The following is a 27,202-nucleotide window of genomic DNA, read 5'->3' as shown; positions in this document are numbered from 1 at the left end:
TGGGTAATGCAGCAAAATGAAACAGTTTTTTTTCTGTCACAGATATATATATATATATATATATATATATATATATATATATATATATATATATATATATATATATATATATATATATATATATATATCATACTGCACTTAAACGCCTTTGTGTATAGACGTGTTTTTACGGTCCGCAGTTAATTGTTATTTATTTATCTTTCTACCGTCGCGCGTGTGTTCAATCCTATTAAACAACGGTTATCATAATGAGCTGCAGTGTGACATCTTGTAATATCAGCGACGATCGTTTCTTGTGGCAGTGTGAATTCTGCAGAAAATGTTATCACGCAGCTTGTGTAGGAGTCCAGCGAAATCAAGAAGAATTTATCTCGCACTTCATGATTCCCCTGTGTGCAGATTGCCAGCATAATCTAAAGGTAGGCATAGACACACGAAAAGTGCTGTACCAACAGGAAAAATTATTTGAATCTATAACTACGCAAACGGACTGCAACTTACAAATAGCAGCCGACATAAAAAAGTTCAATTCAATTGTTGACTTATTCGAAAATGTTGAGCTGCAGCTTAAAGAATCAGTGGCGAATGTGAACATAAACACATCGTCGCAAGTGGCAAATGCTGTATCGGCACTATCGCAGGCCATTGACAGTAATTCTTTTAATAAGGCCGATGAGCTGGTCACGCTGAAAAACCATATCACATCACTATTCAACATATCTATGGGATCCACAAAAAAACACATTGAAGAGTATGTAAATGATCTCACTGCCGATTTGACCAGAGAATTGAAAAAAATCTGCAGCGAAGTTCAGAACTTGAGCACCCTTACCATAGATATGGCAGCTCATTGTAATGAACACTACCTGAGTGAATCGCGTCCTACACGTGAAGTTTTAGACGAAGTGAAAATTATAACAAATTCAGTTGGCAGTGACATTCTCAAAGAAGTACAATCTCTTGCCGGCTCAATTAACACTTTGGATAGCAGTATACGCGATGCTTGTTTGCCACCAGCGGGCCCCAGCTTGATGGACGAATTAAATGCCCAATCAACAAAATCGGGTGACTCAGGTCACCGTTCCACTGCCGAAGCCACTGAAGGGTGGCGCTTTTTGGGTTCGAAGAAAGTGTGGCGCTCTGACTGGACGGAGTACGACACACGTAATCAGCATAGAATTCAACAGCAAAAGATGAAAGATAGGGCGATGGCACGAAGAAAAGCTAATAAAAAGCAGTTGCATCGGGTAATAAATGATCGCAATAAAAACAGACACCAACGTAGCCGTAATACTAATGAGACAAATAAACATCAGATATCCAGAAGCAGTTATTATAACTATAACCTCAATGACAACAATAATAGCAACAACAATAGCAATAATAATCGTAACAACAATCGCAACAACAATAGCAGCAATAATCGCAACAACAACAACAATACGCAATGCGGTCGTCCAACAGCTGGCAACTCTCTTCCCCGGGATAAGGATCTACTTGCGGCGGCAAGGGTGCAATTCTCTAGGCCTCCGTTTGAAAATCAGCGTGGTATCAGGTTTCAACGTGGTGAAACACTGAATCCATACCCGGTTGTACATCAATTTAACTCAACTTTCGCACCAGATAGGTTTGTAACCCCTGTCCTGACGAATTCCTTTTCTCAGCGCTGTTCAGCTTGTTCCTGTGAGCATTCGTGTTTTCGTCCAACCTAACGCACTCTTCAGAGGCAGACCATGACGAACCGGTTACGGATGAAAACGGATCAATAGTTTTGCATGATATTTCTAAGTATGACAAATTGCCATTAACTTTATCAGAAACGCTTTCAGAAATTTTGATATATTGTCAAAATTTTAATCGTATGCAGAGCGCATCTAAAATGAGCAAAATCTATAGTAATGTATTGAGCTCCTCTTATTCTGTTATTTTAGGCACTGAAACAAGTTGGAACGATAGCATAAAAAGTGAGGAAATTTTTGGTAGTGGCTTTAACGTATTCAGAGACGACCGAAATCTTTTAGTATCTCAAAAGAAGTCTGGTGGAGGAGTTCTTATAGGCGTTTCGGCTCAATTTAATTCTGAAATTCTTCCCACAGTGAAGTTTAAAGAATTTGAACATGTGTGGGTTAAAGCGAGCATTTCAGGTGAAATACATGTTTTTGCCTCTGTATATTTCCCACCAGAGCATGCTAATATATCATCGTATGAAGCCTTTCTCAAAATTGCTGAACAAATTTTATTTGAACTTCCGGTCGAGGTCAAAGTTCACATTTACGGAGACTTTAACCAGCGCAATGCCGATTTTATTCCGGATTCTGAAAATGAAAATATTCTAATCCCAGTCGTAGGAGAAAACGAAACATTGAATTTCATCTTTGACAAAACTGCTAGCATAGGATTAAATCAAATTAATCATGTAAAAAATCAACAGAATTGCTATCTTGACCTTTTATTTACAAACACTCAGGATGATTTCTGTGTATCTGAATCTTTGGCTCCTTTGTGGAAAAATGAAGCTTTTCATACTGCTATTGAATTTTCTTTGTTCATCCATAAAAATCAAGAACCCAACGTCTATGACTTTGAGGAAGTCTTTGAATACCATAAAGCTAATTATGACAATATCAGACGGAAGGTAGGTAATGTCGACTGGCAAAATACTCTTAGGAATGAAGCGAATATTGAAACCGCCCTGGACGTATTTTACAAAATAATTTTCGAAATTATTCATGAAGAGGTGCCCATTAAGAAGAAAAGACGACACGGTAGCTCGAAGCATCCTATTTGGTACAATAGGCAAATTAAAAATCTGAAAAATAGGAAACAAAAAGCCCACAAGCTATACAAGAAAAATCAAAATAACGAGCACTTGGAACAATATCTCGACATTTGCGATAAACTAAATATTGCCATAGATTCTGCACTTGCGGATTACAACTCCAAAACTGAACAGCAGATTAAATCCAGTCCAAAGAATTTTTTTAACTACGTCAAAACTAAATTAAAATCAGACAATTTCCCATCAACAATGCACTTGGATGACAACGTACATAATAGCCCGAAAGAAATCTGCAACCTATTTGCAACATTCTTCCAAGAAATATATACAACTTTTTCTGAACAAGATCGCGATCGCGATTATTTTGCTTTTCTTCCAGATTTTCCTATGGATATTGGCGTCAGTCATGTCATAGTGGAGGACATTTTCAATGCTCTAAACCATTTGGATTCATCAAAAGGTGCTGGCCCTGATGGAATTCCACCATTATTTATGAAAAACCTAGCAACCGAGCTTACAACTCCATTGTTCTGGCTCTTTAATATGTCTTTACAATCTGGAGAGTTTCCCAAAACATGGAAGAGTTCTTTCTTAGTACCTATATATAAATCTGGGAAAAAATCTGACGTTCGCAATTATCGTGGAATAGCCATAATCTCCAGCATTCCGAAACTTTTTGAATCAATCATTAACGAAAAAATATTTCTTCAAATAAAAAACAGAATTACTAACCTCCAACATGGCTTCTTCAAAGGTCGTTCGACCTCAACAAATTTACTAGAATTTATTAACTATTCACTGATTGCAATGGACAATGGAAACTACGTGGAAGCACTTTACACAGACTTTAGTAAAGCATTTGATCGAATCGACATCCCAATGTTACTTTATAAATTAAAAAAGATGGGAATTGAGCCTGAGCTGCGTACGTGGTTAGAATCATATCTATCCAACCGCCAGCAAATAATCAAATTCAAAGGAAAGCAATCTAATCCAATTGAAGTCACCTCAGGAGTTCCACAAGGCTCTCATTTAGGACCTCTATTGTTTATTTTATATGTGAACGATATTTCCTTCCTTCTCAAAAAACTGAAAGTACTAATCTATGCCGATGACATGAAACTTTACTTGGAGATAAGAAATGCCGAGGATATTGATACATTCCAAAACGAAGTTCTAGTTTTCCACACGTGGTGTCAAAAAAGCCTCCTACAGCTAAACGTGAAAAAATGCAATTCAATCACTTTTAGTCGAAAACGACAAACATCGAATGTTGTGATTACCTTAGGAAGACAGACTGTAGCAAAATGTGAAAGAATTAGGGATTTAGGCGTTATATTAGATTCCAAGTTAAATTTTATTGATCATTATAACACAATTATTCACAAAGCTAACAACATGCTCAGTTTTATAAAACGCTTTAGTTATCATTTTGTAGATCCGTATACAATCAAAACATTATATATTGCTTATGTTAGGTCGATATTGGAATATTGCAGCATCGTTTGGTGCCCTTTTTCAAGCACACATGAAGAAAGAATAGAATCTGTACAAAAACAATTCATATTATTTGCCCTTCGTAAACTAGGTTGGATAGCATTTCCTTTGCCATCTTATGAAGCACGCTGCATGCTTATCAATATACAAACATTGAAGGAACGTCGTGAATTTGCAATGCTTTCGTTCATTAATAATATCGTCTCGCATCGTATTGATTCAGCCGAAATTTTATCCAAATTGAACTTTTATGCACCTTCTCGACAGCTACGAAACCGAAGCATATTCTCAATAACTCCATATCGCACAAATTATGCAAAATATGGCCCTATAAATCGAATGATGGCTGTTTATAACCGCTATTGCGAATCAATTGATTTTACAATGTCCAAACTAAAACTCACACAATATTTTATACATAAAAGAAATTCTAACGCATAAGAAAATGATTCTGTAAAAGCTGAAATTGTTTTATTTATAATAAAATTACGTATATATATATTTTAGTAAATAAGAAAAATGTAAACATTACTGTAACTATACCAGTCTACATCGATTGACGAAATAAATAAATAAATATATATATATATATATATATATATATATATATATATATATATATATATATATATATATATATATATATATATATATATATATATATATATATATATATATATATATATATATATATATATATATATATATATATATATATATATATATATATATATATATATATATATATATATATATATATATATATATATATATATATATATATATATATATATATATATATATATATATATATATATATATATATATATATATATATATATATATATATATATATATATATATATATATATATATATATATATATATATATATGTTTTTTCTTTTTTCTTCACTCATTCTGGAGTATGCTTGATGTAATCTAGAATCAACCTTTTTGCTCGTTAGCATCTTGTGGGATATATTTGGCCTAAATTTTAACTTTATATTTGATCAAACTCGATTAGGTGTTCAGTCATTTGATTTTATTTCAATTGAGAATCCTGATTGACAATTTCATGAAGGATAGAAAAATAATTCGATGAGATTTATGTTCAAGTTTGTTAACTTTTGGGAGTCGCTGTACATTGAACAGAAAACGCAATAGTAAATGAGAAATAACGGTTTTGTCTATTGTACGAAGATAGCGATCTCAATATAAAAGTAGATATAGAAAGTATCACCTGTACCCGAAAGACGTATTGCTGTTAATGTCTCCAGATTCAGAGCTGAACTGGCAACTCTGTCTTCTTGGTATGTTGTCTTTGCTCTTATCCCATATTATGAGGGAGATCTTCAATAAACAGACTTGTATTACTTTGAGAATTTACTGAATGTATGGTCCAGCCTGATATTATCTTATGCGTTTTCTGTTGTGATCCGTGTACAACGAGTGACAACTCCGGAATTTCTTCTTAAAGGAAATTATGAAACTTGGTTTTGTTCTTTTTTCTAAGATTATGTGAAGTGTGTTAGATTTGGAAATAAAATTTGAGGACAAGCAAAAATCTTTATTTATAAATTCTGATGAAATGAATCTTCCCCAAAAGATAGCAAACATGGATCCAAAACTCGAAGAGCTTTTTTCTTTTTCAATAATCTTTATTTTAATATTGATAATGACAAACAGGATTATCAACCCAAAATTGCAATAAAATACGTCGTTTATTACAATGACTCGAACTGTCTACTTTAGTTCATTCAAATATAAAGCTTTGAATTTAAGCCAATTGTATTTTACCAGGCAGGATAGGATCAGGAAGAAGGGTCATTCTAGTTTACATTAGCTATCCTCTAGATCGAGAAAAGAAATGAAAAAGGCATCATAAAATGCGTTACTACATTAATCAACATCTTGAAAAGGTATAAGATTATCGAATAAATTTGGTCAACACCTTTCCACACCTCCTTGTTCATAAAGTGTCATTTTCACCCAAGACCCGGAGAAATCTGAAAATATATTTTTTCTGCTGAGAATGGGACTTTGTATACATTGAAATTTATCTGAATTTACTGTTCATTTAAACCCAAAATTTTTTAGTAAGTCCTTATTAAACGACTTCTTAATCCATAGGCCCCGCGCACACCTAAAAACTGATAAAATTTTAGTAACTTTCTCGGGTGATTTTATATCGATTTATAGCATTCTATGAAGTTGTAGACAGTAGGATTGTTCATCAGATTCTCACTTTTAGTATTTTTTGAATGTATATAGTATTAATTAGTAGCAAAAATGCGAATTAATTTTATTAAAAATCTTAAGTTTTCAATCAAAAAACTTTAAAATTGTTGTTCTAGACCCCCCGATAGAATATTTTAATTTTACTTTCAAATGAAAGGGAAAAGTCCATTCTTTCATATCCCGAAGTTTTATAGATGCGGAATTTTTTTGAATAAAGTTGTTCGACAAAGACACCGTGCTTAACAACGTCGGAGTTCCGCGGGCAATAAGTGGTTTTATATACAATCTTCTTTATACAAAACAGATGCATAACAACGAAATCAAGGCTATTCGCACTAGTCAGATGGGATTGACACAAGGGTCGACCCTCAGTCCTTTGCTATTCAATGTGTACACTAGTGATATCGATAGTTGTTTACAAAGCGTTTGTGTTTTAGTGCAATATGCAGATGATTACTGTGTATGGGCCACGGGAATGAAATGTGATGGTATTAAACAACATCTACAGGAGAGCCAGGATAACATAGCTAGGTGGGCAGACCAGATTGGAGTTAAATTTTCAGTACTCAAAAACTGAAATGGTAGTTTTCTCGAGGTCCTGCTTCATCTATTCAATTATTATTATATGATGTGGTGATCGCGCAATCTCTAACTTTCAAGTATCTCGGTCTCTGGTTTGACTCCAAATGTACCTGGAAAGCTCATGTAATATAATATTTGATGAATAAATGTCAACGACGTACAAACTTTTTGAAGACAATTTCTAACACATGGTGGGGTGCGCAACCCTCGGACATGATTATGTTGTACAAGACAACAATTCTTTCGATCATAGAGTACGGATGTGTTGCGTTCCAAATGATGGCTAAAACTCATTTGGTAAAAATTGAACGTGTCTTGTGTTGCCTGAGTATATGTTTAGGTTTCATGACCTCGACCCATATCATGTCTGTGGAGGTTAATGCTGGTGTCCCACCATTTTTCATCCGTTTCTGTCAACTAAACTCTCGATATTTAATTTTCTGTCATTTCAGGTCCACAAAAATCATGGAAAGGCTTGATTTCCTTTTTGAGGTAAACCCAAAATGCAAGTTTTTATTTGTCTATAGAGGATGTTTGTTATGATCTTTCCATACAATCTCGTACTTATGTAATCCCATCAGATACATCTCTTATTTGCGATATGAAATCTATTCCGGATTATATACGTTCGTCTCCAATAAAACATTTGTGCGACGAAAAAATGTCTTCTTTCCCACAAGAAAACATATTTTTCACAGAGGGCTCGATTATGAACGGCTTTACAGGCTTTGGAGTTTATAACAACCAACATGAAGTTTTCTTCAAACTTGAATGTCCATGTTCTGTGTATACAGCCGTATACATTCTGTATTCTGTATGTGTGCGAGTATAGCCGGTCCCTTCCTCCAGGGAACTTTTTAATATGCTCAGACAGTTACAGCTCAATTAATGCTTTGGAGTCGATAAAAATTAATAGCAAATCAGTGCAAGCTGTGATTAAAATACGAGGATCCGTCCACTACCTGTCTGAGCACCAATCTAAAATATCTCTGCTATGGGTTCCAGCACGTTCCAATATATATGGTAATGAGCGTGCAGACTTGCTGGCTAAGAAAGGGGTTAGAGAAGGCAGTGTTTTCCATAGAGCAATAGAACCACAATATTTATTTCCTTTGGTCGATAAAATCGCAACCGAAAACTGGCAACGAATGTGGACGGAAGGCGAATTAGGAAGGCACTGCCATAGCATTTTACCTACTGTGAATAGAACTCCATGGTTTTCCGGAAAAAGTGTTACCAACCACTACACTCAAAATGCGCATCTTTTCAGAATAAACATCATGGATACAAATCTTTGCGAGTCCAGGAAGGGCTACGGCGACATAGACCATTTGATGTGGAACTGCGACCGACTCGATACTCCTAGGAATAATCTAGTACAAGACCTAAACAGCATTGGCCGAGAAACAAGTGTACCGATTCGAGATGTATTGGGGACAATGGACATACCGTATATGATGATGATAAACAATTTCCTCATGACTACTGAAATACAAAGCTAACATAAGTCTAAAGAAGTTCATAACCTTACTGTTTAACTAAACTAACCTTTAATCAAAAATTCTAATTTTAACAATTTTAAAAAGATTTTATTTATTGTGCGTTCGATATTCGGCTCTGTAATGGGAAACCAATGATCCTAATAAAATTATTAAAAAAAATCAAAACATGTCAAAGTTTCAGAAAAGATAAAAATAGTAAGATATGGAAAAGAAGCCATTGAAACAGAATGCTCGCTGGCCAAATAGAAAATATACTATAAATTCATGGAAAGTGTTCGATAAGTAAGTTTCAATTGAATAAGATCCAGTTAACGTTATTCCAAGATCGCCGTTTAGCGGAAAATAGTCGATTATATAGAACTCCAAACGATTTGTTAATCTTTTTTTCATACAAATTTTTTTCTGCTCTCTTACGAAAACTGATACATCATTCGACCATTTGAAAGGTCAACCGGAAATAGGAAACAAAAAGAGAGCGCTGATTGTTCATTTCAAGCGAAATCCTAGGGCCAAAAATCCTGGTATTTCGCGAAGTTTCGTGGCAAACGTAATGTATTATTCGTGACCAACGGTGCCATGAAGGGTGAGATTTAAATAAACAAAAAATATATTTCTTGCCATTGACACACACTCTTGTTTGACCAATTTTTTATTGTAACACCCTTTGTAACATTTTTTCAACTCTGTTGTTTGTCATTTACAATAAAGAAATAAACAATATAAAATAAATCGGTAGGGTTTTCATTGCATTCATCGTGTGAATGTGTGTAAGTAGGCAAAAGAACCGGAGTTGGGGTATTTTCATAACCATTCTATAGTACCACGTGATCTGCTTATATTTGCTTTGCGTCTTAGGGTTTCTATGTTCTATGTCAGCGGTTATCATCCTTTTTCGAATCGCGGACCCCTAAGAAACCACCCAAGGTTGATGCGGACCCCCACGGGTAAACATCGATTTTGTGTGCTATTAAAAAATTATTTTCAGTCTATTTGGGAACAAGACTTGAAATTTTAATATCCACTCCGAAAATATGTTTATCTTCGCGGACCCCCAGCTTTAGAATCACTATTCTATGTTATTTTCCTTGCATACAAACGTGTTTGTTCCAAAATCTATAGCAAATTGCTCGATAAACTGGAAACACATTTGACCGTGTAGATTTTTTTGAGTTGCATTGTATTTAGCACAAACTTTTACCTGAATTATTGTATGAAACAAAACTAACAGAATGAATAGACATTTACTCGTTATAACAATTGTAACAAAACGTTGCCTTAAACAACACTTCAATACAGGATTGGCAACGTTCTTTCCAAAAAACCAGGCATTGCATTTATCGCTCATATGAGTAAATGCGTCCAGATAATTTGCTACTGCGACATTAAAAACTCACATTTTCACACAAAAAGTTATTGGCACTCACACAACTTCTCCGGATAAATACAACGTGCTATTTCTCCGGATAAACAAAACAGCCGGAGAATGAGCGAATGAGTTTATCACGGTATCCTTTTGGCGCTCGCTGCCTTGCTGTCACTATTCCAAAACACGAAAGAACAAGTCTATCGTACTTCTTTGCCGCCTTTCTTTGAAATTGAATGTATATTCTGACGCTTTTATTGATTTCCACGAAATTTAAATATTATCACCTTCTCCGGTGAGAAGGAAAAAATGAAATAAATTTTATCCGGAAAATTATTTCTCACGCCATTTGTGGAGATGGAGAATTTTGCGACTCATCTTGTCTCGGAAAAGTTGGACATCGGATAAGCTTCTTCTCGCGTGAGTGAGAGAGAATTACAATGTCTGCAAAAAACAAATCAAGTACGAAGCTTTCGAGTCACTATTGGCGAGCAACTATTGCAAATGTCTGTCTGTGCTTCACTACATTCAATTAAAACTTCAATCTTAATTAATCTGCTTGAACTTTTCGACAGAATCACCTAGTTTCACACGTTTTCCGGCTTCTCTGACATATACCTACGACTGATTTATCACAAAGCATCTCCACTGGCGACCGGTGCGAAGCAAATCATTCTTCAGAATCATATATAGCATATATAGTTCAAAAGTACTACTGCTGTAGCTCTTCGCACGTACAACTATCATCGGATGCTGCATTTGGTCTTACATAGTAAAAGGAAAAAAAGCACCTACCTTGTGAGCATGAAATGAAGGGTCCTTTGCTTGGCTTCATCCATTTTTTTTGTTAATTTTCTTACCTTGTCTAGTTCCGAAGGGATCTGCAAAAAGAATAGCTACCTTTTCATCTGTTTCCACTGTAAACTTGTTGCTGTTTTGGTCCTTGTTAAAATCATGGATGACAGTTCTTATTTCGTTTTCTTTCCCCACGGGAAAATAATATGTTCTATTCTACCATCTTTCAATAGTCTTTCCTCGATAAACGATCCATAACTATTTCAGCTAAGACGGTAAAAGTGGAGGCTTTCCAAATAATTGGCAATAAAACTTTTTCCGTAAAAAACTTCTAAGACAATTTTATTCGTCTGTTTGTAAACAGTCCCAAGGAACAGCAGATGTGTTTTAGCTCGGTCACTATCGATTGCATACAGGTGCTACTTATTTCCGTCATTAAATTGTATAGAATAGTTATAGTCAGTAATGATTGGCTTTAAGTTTAGCTAAATAAAGTGTTAGCAGTTGCTGCGAGTTTTAAGCGAGTCCAAGCATTTTCAATTTTACATTTTCAATCTACAAGGGTAGGGTAGAAGTATCATTCTTCGCCCCCTCCCTAATTTTCGCCCCCCTTGCAGAACAATTATAAATAATTCTATCTGCTTTACGATCTGGAACTCCGCTTTCGACTATTACTGAAAAACAAACTAAGTCGAATAAAATGTGAAAACTGCCCTATTTTCAACAAAAATATTTCATAACGTATTTTTAGTCGTAAATAAAGTAGTACCTGTAGAGCACTTATTTTCCTGAAAACTAAAAATGGTGACAATTTTTTATCGCGGGGAAAGTTATATAAATTTTGTGAGTAAGCGTTAGAATATTCAATAGTAATGTTTTTAAGCATTGCAGGAATACATGTAAACGCACATCCGCGATTATTACCTTTCTTTAATTAAGTTTGAACAATTTTAAAAAGTGGCGAAAATTAACGCAAGATGAAACTCAATTCTAATCTTCGCCCCTGGCGAAATCCCATATAGCGTTCTTTTCTTCGTATGGGTTTCTATTTTCGCCCCGTTCCACAGTGGTCACAAAGTAGACTATTGATTTTAGTTATGTGAAGTCTTTGAGGAAATTTCTTGAAATAAAACGCTCTTTCTTTCAATCACATCGGATCGTTGACTAATCCTCTTAATAGTTAGTTACGAAATTTATTTTCTTCAATAATTTAGATAGAAAAATACTCACTTCAATTAAGTTGTAGAGAAACTTACCAGGAAGATTTCTTTCGGAAGCTCTTGGTTTTCGAGATACAGGGCGTTGTTTGTGAAAGGCCCCTCAAAAACAGTTTTTTCACCATAACTTCTATTATGGAGCTTCAAGCGATTTCGGATGTTCTCGAAAGTAATATAGACGGCTGAAATAGACAATTTTCTAAAATACCATAACCTGTTTTCGCTTCGCTTTTCGCTATTTACAGAGCTATTCACTCTTCCTAAGGTCAATATCTATAACTACTTGGTAACTAAACGAAAGTACCTTTTTTATATACTGGAAAAATAAAAGCGCCACAAGACTGCTCTCTGCCTATTCAGTTGCAGTGAAGATAGTCAGATTCTGCAATCTATCTTTGAATCCAGCGCAGTTGTTTTCGATTTCTTAAATATGTTATTAACAATTCAATTAAACTATATCAATTATAATTAGAAAACCTTTTACAAACGTAATGTTTGATCTTTTATGAATGTACATTCATGATGTGCGGATTCTAAACAGCACCGAGCAGGTTTCTAGGCTTTCTCTGTAAGGAAGACAAAACCTATCAAAATACAACCTCTCCATTCATTTTTTAATAGTTTATAGAGAAACAAGCGAAAAATTAATTTGTTTGGAAAGCCTTAATGAAAACAAATACAACGGAGTTTCTGTCTGTGATTAAGGGATTTTTTATATTGAGGTGCAGGACAAAAGGGAAAAATTTGAAATTTTATGAAGGTATGTAGCTTTATTTATATCAAATACTTATCATACGTCTAGCGTAGTACAATGTCTATTTTGCAAAAGCCACTTGTGAACATGAATAAATATTAATAGGGTGGGTGCTCCTATAGTTGAGGTGCACCAATAGTTTCAGTAGTGGGTTATACGTCTAACTAAGGTACCAATCATCAACAAATATTTTTTATCGATTCATCGCCCTAAAATTATGCAACAATAAAACTGGTATCCTTGAAATTTGCTAAAAAAAACTTTTAAAAAGTTGATGTTCTTTGAATAAGTGCTTCCTTGCACCTATAGTTGACATAGTGTACCTATAGTTGCAAGTCCCATAAGAAATCAATGGGATTTGCAACAATAGGACCAGAAATTAGCGATTGCATCACTATTGGTACATGTGTTCCTATAGTAGTACAAGCGGTTTTGAATACATAAATTGGTTATTAAACAATCTTTATATTTTTCCTATGAAGTAGGGATTGAAAGCTTTTGTTTAATGTTTTAACATTGCCCATAGGTCTATTCATCGATTTTTAGCCAAAGTTTTCCTTGAGTATGCGAGTATTGGTACATCCACCCTAATTGTCGAAGTTATAACCATTTTCACAAAAGCGCGTTTTGTCTAAGAGACATCGGTTGAAAACATTTTCGGCAATCGTAGTCACAGCAAAGACGTTTTTGGAAACCATGATTTCGAGATAATCACGTGCAAAGTTTCTAGTATATACCCGAGACCTCATTAGGGAATAATGAAATACGCTATAATGTTGGTTCTACTACTTGGATATTTATTATAATTTGGAAAAACATTCTTAAGAACTTATACTGCCACTCTACGTATAATTGTCTCATGTGTATTGGGTATTCCATTGCACATGGAGTAGTTTTGCGTATAACGATAAGAAAGACTAAAGAATAGTTATTGTTTCGTATCTACACATATATCCTTTTAATTTAAGTAAGCATCTGTAGTCATTTTGGGCATATTCGAAATATTTGAAAGAAATTGAAATTGTTGCTCCAAGTCAACTACCAAAAAATATATCTGTTTCATTCATGATTTACACAAAGAATATCAGTTGATAATTCCAAATAAATTTTTAATCCTGTGCAATTACGAAAATATAGTGAGAAGCCTTGGGTGTCTTGATTTTTCTAGCATTTAGAGTATTTTTCTAATAATGCTATTTAGTTAACGAATGGTTTGTTCGTTTTTGCTATTCTCTTTTGGCGCGTACATCGCCTTCCTTGTTCGCGCGAAATATCGAGAACACTCTTATGGCGTTTTCGTGTTTTCTTGGTGCTACACCGGTGTAGTGCAAAGAAAGAGATAGACTGATTACACCCAAGTTTGAATGAGTGTAACACCGACTACACCGGTGTAGTGCACTGTCCAAAACGAATATGCCATTAGTAGTCCATGCTCTTCGTGCATCCACACTCGCGAGTGCTCTTCAACGCATTTCTCGCTTGCGAGATAACAAAGCACACGAGACTTTGCGAGAAAAGCTTCCTGGATATGCCCTACATACTAGATGAAAGCTTGGGTTTCTTGCGAGGATTCCCGCTCGAGATTTTGCTTCACCAAGTCGCGAACGATGAAGAGCGCTAGGCATGCTCTGCACATGACCGCAAATCAGTCCCATAATGATAGGAAATCCCATAGAAGACGGGACAAATATGCGATCATGGGCATATCATATTTCGTACACGCTCGCGAACGAATGAACTTGGAGTGCTTCTCGCTCGTTTCGCAACGCAACACAACATAACAAGGCTATAAATACAAGAGCTTGTAAGTTAACGTATTATTTGTTTGATAGTTAGTTTTTGAAAATATAATCTGGATTTGTCTAATCTTTTCTCTATTACCAATTCTGTGATATTGTAGCATGATAAAAGTCGTGAAATTGTGTGTGGGCGCACGGGAGCGAAGAATAGAGCAAGAGGGGGGCGAAGATTAAATTTAGGGGGACGAAAATTGAAACACATCTTGATTTAGAATATTGTTCTTTTTTCGTTAATTTAATGTTTGAAATCACTTTTATTCAGGATTATTGGATACTATATGATACGTGATGAGAATGATAAAATAAAATTAGTTAGAGCAATTCAAAATTGTTGAAATTTAAAGTTTTTCTGCAAACAAATGTTTTAGGGGGGCGAATTATAGTACATTTACCCTATCTTCATTGAATAGATGTAAAAAATTTACGCGTTGCATTTCAAATACATGGTGATGGTGTTTTCATGAGTTGAACCCATTTCAAACGGCCTTGTCAAACCCCATGAGCATGGGGGAATTATGGGCTTTTCGTTTGCTCGGGATGTCTTGTCAGTAATATGAACAGTTTTGAAAATCATACCAAAACGAGGTCTTTGTAAAACGTGTGGTGATCCCCTGCCTACTAGCACACTATGAATAATAGACACGAAAGTTAAGCTAATCACCTATCCTGACAACAATTAACAATTAATGAGACTACCTTTTTAGATGCACGCCGAACTTTAACCACAGTAGAATGTCAAGACAGGTATTTGCAGTAAATCAGTGCTGTTTAACTGGCTTTCCCAACATTCAATAACTTACACCATAGAGTCTATTTGCAACCATCAAACACATCGGTCACGATACTCAGTGTGCTCCTGCATCTGTCCGAGCCAGTGCAAAGCAAACGAAAAAAAAAGTTACTTGTGCGCATTGTCTGAACAACAAAGGATACCGTTATTTTTATTCTCGCGTGACCTATCATGATGACTGAGTCTCATCAACAAAACGTGATTATTCGGCCTAACACAGTGGCCATTGACTTCAGGTCTTTTCGCATACGACCAAGTATTCGTGATGTGGAACATCTGCTGAAGGTGAAAATGCAACTTCGGTTTTCGGAAGTCACCTCCATACAGCTTGAGCACGTCAGGCATGCGGTGCTGATAACCTTCAACAAATTCGCTAAGGCGAAAAGGTTCATTTCGCAGAACAACTTAAAACACGTGCTTGTTTGTGACAACGCTGAAATCAAGATCCCTATATACATGGATAATGGAAATATAGAAGTTAAATTACACGATTTATCTCCACTTACTTGCAAAGTGGCAATTAAAAGATTTATGTCGTATTTCGGAGCAGTGGAATCTATTACGGTGGACACATGGAGAAACTACTTCACAGTTATTTCAAATGGTGTCTTTGTGGTGAGAATGCAGGTAGACACCCATACCCTCTTACCTTACCCTGCAGTACAACACAGAAGGGGGTGATACCATTACACAGCGAACTCTTTGTGCATATCAAGGACAAACTAAAACGTGCCAATTCTGTGAACAAACGGCGCACTACGGACAACCCTGCCCAGAAACTGCTAAGGAAAGCTCAGTTGCAGAAAAAAATGCCACCACCCAAGCCCCAATATCTTTACCTGAACCACAATCGGTTGCCAAATTTGTGGCGGCAGTTAAGGCAATAATGACAACTGCAAACACTGCGTTAAGTAATTCGAACGTAACAACTAATACCACCAGTGAAGAAGCTACCACCGTGACCCACAAGGGCAAGAAGCCAGGAAGAACATCTGATCGCGAGTATCAAGGCAGTAATCAAGATGATGATAGGAACGTAAACGACAACGAGAGAGATGTGGATAACCCTGAAGTTGACGAAAGAAGGAACATCTTCCCAACGCGAAAAAAATCTCTGCTCGCAATAGCAAGTGGCGCGCACGGGATCTTACAGGCTCAAAATAAAATGTATTGTAATTTTTATTTTTTACATATTGTAAACCAATTAAAAAAAAGAAAAAAACCTATTTTAATCCACCTAGCGGTGCGATTGTGCCTTTCTCAATCATGAATCACGAGAATGTGTGCGTTGTTTATATTCATTAAAAGCTTTTAAATGCATATATTACATTTTATTATTATACATCACATGACAACTATATACAGGAAAATACATCATTATTCGAGTTCTAAAATTTTTAAAAAGAAAAAACAGCCACGGTAATATTGAACTGAAAAACCTATTTTAATCCACCTAGCGGTGCAATTGTGCCTTTCTCAATCATGAATCACGAGAATGTGTGCGTTGTTTATATTCATTGAAAGCTTTTAAATGCATATATTACATTTTATTATTATACATCACATGACAACTATATACAGGAAAATAAATCATTATTCGAGTTCTAAAATTTTGAAAAAGAAAAAACAGCCACGGTAATATTGAACTGAAAAAAGGTGCAAAATCGGCAGTCTCAAAAAGTCGATTTTAATAAAAAAAAATTTTTTTTCGAGATAACATAAAATCTCGACGTTTCATGCATTTTAAAGATGTTTGGCATCAAAAATACGAATTCGATTTCTGAAATTTCATGAGGTCCCCCCTTTGAAAAAAAATTTGAGTTCCGGCTTATATGGGAATTTCATATGTGACCGGACGGTTTAGTCTATATTTCCGGAACCATATAAGCGATTCGTACGAAATTTTATAGACATCTATGGGGATATTATAGCTATCATTTGGGACTAAGTTTGTGAAAATTGGCCCAACCATTTCCGGGAAACTGATGTGAGTTCGTAAATTTTGAAAGATGGCCGCTTTTCCCGGGCACTTCCGGAACCGTCTATGGTGGTTAATGTAGTGAACGAAAGTTTGGTTGGCCGTCGGTGACCTAGAACAGCAAATTTAAGTTGTTTGAGAGACATTTTAGCGAAATTTTTACCTTTTTTGCTTTCATCGGAGTATCGGTTTGAATCACAATTTGCTATGTGATCGCACGCCACAACCTGTAACTCCGGAACCGGAAGTCGGATCGAGATGAAATTAAATAGCCATTTACGGGGACGCAATACCTTTCATTTGAGGCCAAGTTTAGTCGAACCGGTCTAGCCATCTCCGAGAAACCGATGTGACTGTTATTCTGAATTTAGATACTTCCGCCGGGGCTTCCGGAACCGAGGATGGTGGCCAATGTGGCCAAATAGACTTTGAATGGATGTTAGTGACCTAATACTACAAATCGAAGCAGTTGTGGTCATATTTTGGAAAATTTTTCACCTTTATACATTCATTGCAGAATTTATTAAAATCGACATTTTCTGCGTGCTCGTACTTATCACCCTGTAATTCCGGAACCGGAAGTCGGATCCATTAGAAATTCAATAGCAGCCTATGGGAACGTTGCACCTTTCATTTGAGACTAAGTTTGTCAAAATCGGTTCAGCCATCTCTGAGAAAAATGAGTGACATTTTTGGTCACATACACACACACATACACACACATACACACACACATACATACATACACACATACATACACACAGACATTTGCCGAACTCGACGAACTGAATCGAATGGTATATGTCACTCGGCCCTCCGGGTCTCCGTTAAAAAGTCGGTTTTCAGAGCAATTGCAATACCTTTCTATTGAGAAAGGCAAAACTTACACCATAATTTATTCACACAAAAAAACATTGCAGGTGAATAAATAGTGCCTGGTACTTTCTGAAGATGATGGTTTTCTATTTCTATAGATTTCAAAATTGTTTGGGAGAGCTAATCATAGGGATCAAGAATACCCAGTGTTACGGGGATAAACGCTACCTATTGTATGTGAACAAAATTTAATTCTAAAATAACTTTCAACTTTTCCACAACAAATATAATATATTAGTATTGTTTTTGAACATCTTAAACGACCAAATATTCCATTTTCTTTTTATATTATGATAATTTTTTGTGGATAGATTATGAAGGGCCAGGGAATCAAAAATCCCCAGGGGTCAAGTGTCCTCACTCTCCCGTTCGCACGAGGCTCGTCAGGGAAAACAAATGGAATGAAACTAGCGGGTTCAGGATTTTTAAACCATCTCGATATCGTCACTATCAATCGATATTCTCTGCGTAGAGTGTCTTCCTGTGATCATGCAGATCTCATGTATTTTGTCTTTTGAAATATTTATAACCAATACTTCAAAGACAGCATTTAGTCGGATTTATGTCTCCACCATCGTCTCAAAGTTAAACGTCATCGGCGAAACCAACGAGGTGAGCAGATTTCTAAACTATCATACCACTCGTACTGTGCTATATTTGTCACTAAATAGAAAATTGGGTCAAAACAGTTTGGCTCGTAAAGGGTACAAACTAAATTAGCCATGGAATTAAGTTGCGATTTAATTTTATCAGATCGCTAGTTGTTATCAGCTTAAGCTTTGTTTGAGCGTGTATACAAATACAATGCTTGATAGTATACATTAGGAAAAATGTGATCGGCTTTGCCACCAATTTATCCATTTTCAATAAACTACAAAAGAAGAATATCTGATATATATATTAAATAATCATATTCAAACTATGTGAAATCGTTGCCAGAAAAATTATCGACTTAGGTGATTGGTGCTTTTGAAAAAGTATGTCGCCAAGTTCAGGATTTCATAAAGGATTGGATGATGGACATTCGGTTTACCACGAACGCTTTCCAACGGGATGAACACAATTGCAGCCAGTAGAAAACTATCGTCGAGTCAGAAGAAAACTTCACACGATGTCGTAAGGGACTTTATCACTATCGACAACACAGCGGCACAGCGAGTAACCGACTTACAAGTTGCTAGCAAAGAAACCTTGGATTTCGACGTTGGTAACTGTTCACTAATCCATGTAGCGGATTCTGGCTGGACGTAGCAGCATGCACCGAGATATTACGTTGTATGGTTTCAGTGTTGACCTGCGACACGGGAATATGGGTTGTGGAGATTGCATCTAGCGTACTGTGGAATTCCTTCCATTCGCTTTGAAGATGCGGAGGTAGAGGGCTATCCAACTCACGAGAATCTGCTGCGTTGGTTTTCTATGTTCACAGAAGCTGCTAAACAGCTTCGCTATGATGATTATCAGGCCAACCACTCCTAGTGGGTCAAAGATCTACGCGATGTAGGACATGACCTTCCGTTTGGTCAAAACACGTGCGGATAACGGAAACTGTACCTTGCAGCGCATCGTATCGGTCGTCGGCTGCCTTACGAATCCTACGGCGAATACGGATTGTTCGTCCTGGAAATCAGGTAGTAGCAGCAGAACAAGATCTCCTTGTAGAATTTCAGCGAGGACTTCGAATCATTTGGATGCCCACTTCTTTAGGGAAGCGACGCGTCGAAAATAGCTCGGATTTTCGTTGTTGTGCTGGATTCCGTGAACACAGAATGGTGCGGGATGTAGCAGTGCGGGTTGAAGTCGTCTACTGGATCAACGTGCTTTTTCATGTGCGCCATTTGTACGTATTCGTCCATGAATTTACAGTTTGCTTGCTCGGTGTCTGGATCGCGCTTTAGTTGTTTAGAAGGTTCAAAAAACAACGTTCGGCGATTGTTCCGGAGGATTCGCCGAAATTGACTAGCGAATCGCGGGTGAGTGCCAAACGAACGGAATAACGACCAAACGAATCGTGAGTTGTGGTAGTAGCGTAAAGTAGGGGAGCCCGGGGCTAGTTGGCGGTTGGGGTAAGTTGGCGGAATCCCCTTTTCTCCGTTTCTATTAGACATAAAGCGCTCTATCTAGTTGTGAACCTCAAGTAATGTGAAACGCATTATCCAATGTGTTTTTGTTGTTAAACAGTTTGTTTTGTAGAAGGTGTGGGTGATATTGTGTTTTTGAGCATACTTTGTAAATTTTCTTAATTTTAAACATTTTGTGTTATTTAAGGTGGTTTTCAATATATTCCCCGAATGATTATATTTTTCGATAATGCGTGAAAAGAGCTTTCAGTATCCGTATAGATATTACACCTATCCATACACAAAAGTAATTTTTTAAATCATTTTTTATAAAAAGTGCGGTTGGGGTAAGTTGGCGGTGACGCACACGGGGCAAGTTGGCGGTACTATTTACAGTGCAAAAATAGTCGTCAAATATTTTCATTTCTCGAATTCACTCCAAAGTAAGAGAAACTTTTTCTTGTGTCTCTCGTCAATGCAAGGGACAATTATTTCGACCAATTGCCTGAAGAATTTTGAAAATTTGCTTTTGAATATGGAGTACGCATGGAAGTGAAAATGACAGGGTATTGAGACTGAAATATAATGAAAAGTGTCGAATAATATACAGTTTTATTGAAAAGACAATCGGCACATTTCATAAGGACCACTGATGTAATCGAATTTCCATTTGATTGATTATTTTTTGGCATTCCGCCATCTTACCCTACATATATCGTCAACTTACCCCGGGGCTGGGGTAAGTTGGCGGCTTTTCCGCGTCACATATTTTTTTCTCTAGAAATAAAGACAACGTTTCATACATTTTCATAAAATTCAGAGATGTTGCCAACAGTCTGCCCTTTCATGCAACGTGTTCTATTTTGCAAGATCTACCAAAATCAAAGCGGTAAAAAATGAAAACTGAAAACACCGCCAACTAGCCCCGGTCTCCCCTACTTCACACTGTTTTTCTTTATTGTAGTAAACAGAACTAGCTCCTTGAAATTCTGCACTGGGTATGGTGGAATGATCAATGGATATATTCACGGCAACAGTCATTCCAAACATCATTTCTATTCAGATCGGTCCCTCTCCCAGAGAAAGTTGGCAACCAGGATGCAGCTCGTGGTACGTTTCCCTGTCGACAAAGATGCCAATATTGAATGGGGTGTGAAATCCAAAGTCTGCCAGCGACAGCTTAGGAAGATACCAAGCAGATATGTCGGCCGGAGCTGTCGGAAGGTTGACTGTGAGTCTCTTGCGGATCAGGAACTTGATCTGTATGATGGATTCACCGATACTAGTTTTTTGTTAGGGGTAACTATGCCACTGCGACCACTATGCAGGTTATCTGTTGTGGCTACCCCTATTTCCTCTACATGCCCGAAATCCAAATTGCCCGAATCCAATGTAGTTGGAAGCGAATTGTATGTTTGTCCACCGGCCAGTACATTTAGAATGTAGCTGAGGAACTGTTTGGGACAGGTATACCACACTTTCGCGAGGCGTCATAAGATGCTTTCCGAAGTTTCGCTTCCTTTGAAGAAACAATACTGCACAATAGCAGAGAATATGTTTCGAGCTCTCGGGCTCGTAGTAATTGAATTGATAAATGTCATCTTGACTTTTGCCATTTTTGCAGGTAAGAATTGGCAGGACAATGTCTGTTAAATAGTCCTGTGATTATACGTATGTCTTTTCGTTTAAGATCCATTAGTTTTTTGGCTCTCGTTGTATCTGGATGTATGAGTTTCTTAGTTTATCGAACGCTTACTACGTTACGCCAGTTGTTTAGTAGTTGGTTTCTTGCCCAAGCTGAAGGTTTAATTCGATGGAACAAGAAGGTATGCCTAAAATGGTTATTGACAAGAAACTTTGTAGGCGAACGTCTGCAATTTTCCAGAATCCCTACATGTATTGTCTGTGTATGTGTAGCCTAGACTAGACTAGGCTAGACCCCTCCGACCCACCGGTTGCCCCGCTGGACTTGTCTGTGTTCTTCCTGGCCACTATCCGATCCTCGTCTAGCTGGAGAGTTGAGAATGGACGAAGTGCAGCACACAAGATCCTCCCCAAGTTTACTTTCCGCGCAAACCTTCTCCTCTTCCACCTCCATTGCCACAATCTCCACCAAATTCATGTTTACAGTGTTCTTAGTGTTTTCCTTTTTGACTTTCCATGAATAGCTAAGGAAATAGCCCTGTCAGAGCCCGCCTGACAGGTTAAGGGCAAAAATGCTGTGCGGTGCGCCCTGGAGCCTACAGGCTCCGTGAGTGGCTTGGTATTTTTCACCACCTCGAATCCCAGCCCTAGACGTTGGGCTAGAGCCTCCTCCCCTCACCTACGACATTCAACCCTCCGGCATGGATCGCTCCGCACCTTGGTTTGGGGCATAAATTTTTCGGCACGTGTTTTGAGACCTGCCCGTTGGCACCCTCTCATTCCGCTTCTGCAGCTACTAAAATTTTGGAAGGCTGATTGCACCCATCTGACGCCGGTCTAACGATTAAATGTCATCAATGGACTCACGTGGAGCCATGAGATAGGAAACTTGTGAGTACTACGTTATCTCAACACTTGACGACCCCCGATATGAGTTACTGCGATATCCACCTTGCTGCAACTGAGGATGCAAGCTTGTTGGATATAATGGATATACATAGATCCCAAATCTACTAGTGCATGTACGGTATTCTCCTTGGCATTCTAATCCACAGCAAGGAAGGAAACAGTTTGCTGTACAACTGCGCTGTGCTCAGTGCACCGACAGACTCACTTGTCTGTTCTGTTTCACCGAACCGTCAGCGATGGCAGACGTCGAGGGAATCGGCTGACTTGCTGTGATAACAGGAGTGGATTGAATATTCAGCGGTGCTAGCTCGTGTAGCAGGGAGTTGCGTTTCTGTGGCTGTTAGGGCAGGAAAACTTGGAGGTACAGTTCCTGGCTTGGTGTCCAGTACGGAAGCAATTCCAGAATATCCGCCTTTTGAATAAAACCATAGCTATTTGGATTCTAGATGTAGATGTACAAATATTAATCAGCAATATCACTAAAAACTCTTTGCTATTCGATCAAGAGTATGTTCGCCTAGACCGAATAATGCACGACATATTGTGACAACCAAAACAGACCAAAAAGCAAAGCACTCCATTCCGTTGCGCAACAAGACTTTGTTTCGACAGAATTCGCAGCTGATTCTTAATGGACAGATGTATAATAGTGCTAGTACTACAAAATTACTGATCACAATCCTTTACTGGCTGGGATTCAAACACACGGCGAGTGGCTTATGTGACCGCGGCTTACCTACTGAACCGCCAGACCAGGCCAGAATAGGCTAATCACTCTAAATTTGCCATCTAAAAATAATACGATTGCCGTTCTCCGCAAAATTCAATCACACGAGAATGATGTGCTAGTAGTTTTCGTATAAACATGCAGGTTTTAAAGAGATCACGTTTCTTGAAATAATTTACGCATATTTACAGTTGGAACACACACAAAATACTAAAACTAAAATCAACGATCTCCATGACGGTTTTCTATTTTTATTACCATGGCACGTATCCTTCTGCAGCTATCCCATTGCTTTGAAGTAGAATGCTTCTAACGTTTCAATACGGGGGTTCTGTTTCAAAGATTTCTATTGAGGTATTTTCCGAACATTGAAATGCAAATAACTTCCATTGTACTGAACGAAATCACTATATTTTTGGCACTATCTGATCGGAAATATGTGCACGTATAGTGTATTGATTCCGTAAAATGTGCGATTACCATAAATAATAAAAATAATGTATTTTGTGAGAGTAAAATTATCTCCGCTATGATTGGTCCGTACTATTCCACTGGCATGCGATACCTGCTGCAGCGTTTGTTAGCAACGCTCTATATCATATCTACGATCGTTGGCTCATACACAAAGAATAGCAGGTTTGCAAATTATTCAGGACTCTGTTGTACCGGTTGGATCAGTTCATTGCCTGTAGCTTGAATTCAAAATGTTTTTATTTTATGATCACCACAATTCAACAGCACCAATCACCCCCCTACAGGAGTCCGAAATGGCCAGAACGAATTATTGGAAGATTTTATATGTAACTGCACTCATCAACCAGTACATCTAAAACGCATCGAGCAAATTGACATTGTGACAAAGGGGAACTTTTCTTAAAAAGGAGCGCCTTCAATTTGCTCATTGATTTAAAAATATGCATCAATATGAATTTACAACTTTTTTGTTCGATGCGACAAAATAAGCTTATATCATGTGCCTTTTGAGAATATAAACTGTAATCGCGCTTGCTTCGTAATCATTACTTTTTTAGCTGGTATACGCGATAACTCATAAAACGATTAGACGAGCTTCACTCAATTTTGTGCGGAGCTATTACGCCTATGAGATCAGCTAAAGTTACTGCTCAGTCATTTATTTTTTTATTCCATCTGCACTTTTCAAAGACTTGCCACTTTCAATCAGTACGTGTTTTCCGTCCACGATGGACAACTGATGACCCATCACTTATTTCACACCAATTTTTATAGGCTACGAAAATGCCACCGAATAGAGAAGGAAAACGCACAAAGAACCGCCATATCGATTAGAATCGATCACGACAGCAAAATGGCACTCTCTTACACTTCTTGGCCAAGCAACCACGAAACAGCACATAATGGCGTACTAACACTATCACTTCAATTCCGGTCCCTAAATGACCGTTCTTCCAAATGGGCCAAGTTGATGTATCGAACACTGTTGGACACTTATCCACTTTAATTGCCAGCTTTTCATTGTGCTTGTCAAAAGCTCCCTAAACGGCTATCAGGCGGAACGAAGTGTCGATTGCACAGGAATGAAACCCCGTTAGCTTCATTGCCACACTAAAAATGAGCACCAAATTGGGCCCACGAGTTAATTGAGTGCGGGACAAAGCAAACCCGTCATTTAAGGCGAAGAACTGTCCACGCTAAGTACAGAGCTATCCTATGAGAGTCGGATATTTCCCACCAGTCAGACATGCTAATGCCTAGTGAGGCCTCAATCATCCAGATCTCAGCTAGCAAGCACTGCCAAACACAGGAAACAAATTAATTTTACCTCGTTCGCTGCAACTTGGTTGGACTAACCGCATACATAGCCAGCCGGTTTCGCTGGGGAAAGATTATACGGCGAATTATGTATTCGAAATAGCCGTTAACGTGACCGCAAGGAGTCATTTCACAGTTCCACTTTACTCGATGAAATGAACGCAAGAGTAAGTGCTAGGGAAAGTGCGGGTAAAACGAACAAATTCTAGAATCATTCATGATTGTATTGTTTGTGAACTGCACACGGACCGTGATTTGGGATCACATACCAACCCTATAGTAGCATATTTATACTGACATCATTTCAAACAAAAATATGTTTACCTTTCTAAACTGCGAAAATTGTTTTTTTTTTCTACTATGTACATCTCAACGACAATTTGATGAACTGAGTAGCTGATTGTTTCATTAGAAACTCAAAGGCATTTGGCTTGTCCTGTATACACAAGGAAATCTCAGGTTTAAAAATGCAAAGCACTTTGGTACTGTTGGAGAAATTTTAAACAATTCACCCCAGAACTATTTCACCGCGGTGAAACGCGGACGCACCGGACATCGGACTGGATATCGGATAAAACTTAAAAAAGTTATGTTTAAAATATTGATATTTTCAATGTTTTTAGATTTCTTATGAATTGAGTAACATCTTCTCCAAATTTTGTGACTATTGAACGAGAATTGGATTTTTAATGGCATTTTAACCTTTCGCAACGACAGCGTATACGTTCCACCTACGTTTTTATTATATTTCTAGTTAGCGTTGATATATAAACACGAGTTCTTTCTTTTAACCAACTCTTAAAAATGTAAGGAGTACAACTAAAACAAAATATTATGTAAATTTGTCAATTACTTATTAGTTATGAACAATTAAAAATTGAAAATCTCACTTTTTAGAATAAATTCGTGTCTGTGTCTAAACTAAAAGTCCTAAGATCTAAAAATTTTTTGCAAGTATCTCAAACATTGAAATAATAGATTTTTTGCAGCATTTTTCGTAGGTATTTTTTCGAAAAAAATTATCAGAATATGCAAAAATGGAGTTTATTATTATGTTGGTACCGTAAACCGGGGTGACATTCATCACTTTTCGAAGTAATCATTACATATTTTTAGACGCAACACATTTTTTTCAAGTTTAATATTTTTAAACCATGTACTGATGTATGGAGAACAAATTGTCCGCTTACAGCTATTGTTTGAAAAATTATTTCAAGTTGAAGTCTGTTTTCGTGTTCCGGGGTGACTTTGATAACCTGCATGTTCACCCACATTATGTTATTGATGTCAGCGTTTTTCATTCAAATGTTTGTTTAAACCAATTCTGGAAAAATACTCATGGTTAAATAGATGTTAGTTAGTATTATAAAAAAATATTTCAATGTGCAGTAAAATTCGAGTAACCAAAATAAAAGATTCTCAAAACCTTTAAAACTGCTAAAATTGTTTTGTTTCAGTGTTTCATCAATGTACAAAAAGTTTCATCCATTTTAACACGTTGGAATATTGAACAATAAAAAAATGTTGCGAATTTTGGCTTAAAATAATTTGTAATAATTGCCAACTAGTTTCACAAAAAATGTATTAAAAGTAAACAAATTCTTAAAACTTAATTTAGCATATCCCAAACTAAAGGAAAATAAGAACAGGGATAACTTCTCAACTAGCATAAAAATAGATTATGTGGTTTTTGAGGTCGCTGATTACGATTCTGATAACAGAATTTGAACATGAAATTTAGCCAAGCACAGCCAATCGTAGCATACCCGATCAGAATGAAATAACAATATTATGTCAGAATACAATTTTTGTAACAAGTTTGGTAATTACTGAAATCTCGTTAGTACTTAAAATAACAACAAATTGTAACAAGTATCAACGGGAGATATAAATTTGATAG

At 36.9% G+C, this 27,202-nt stretch overlaps 1 protein-coding gene across 1 annotated transcript in view; it reads left to right on the top strand.

Moving 5' to 3' along the window:
- Positions 1-248: 248 nt before the first annotated feature.
- LOC131679933 (myb-like protein U) overlaps positions 249-27,202 on the top strand; it is a 39,734-nt gene continuing 12,780 nt past the window's right edge. Inside the window, exons 1-3 of the mRNA XM_058960679.1 lie at positions 249-1,247; positions 1,317-1,511; positions 6,820-7,046. Coding sequence (XP_058816662.1) covers positions 249-1,247; positions 1,317-1,511; positions 6,820-7,046 — 1,421 coding nt within the window. The remainder of the gene's footprint in view (positions 1,248-1,316; positions 1,512-6,819; positions 7,047-27,202) is intronic.

This window comes from Topomyia yanbarensis, chromosome 2 (assembly GCF_030247195.1).
Source record: "Topomyia yanbarensis strain Yona2022 chromosome 2, ASM3024719v1, whole genome shotgun sequence".
Taxonomy (NCBI): domain Eukaryota; kingdom Metazoa; phylum Arthropoda; class Insecta; order Diptera; family Culicidae; genus Topomyia; species Topomyia yanbarensis.
This window is presented reverse-complemented; position numbering and strand designations above follow the sequence as displayed.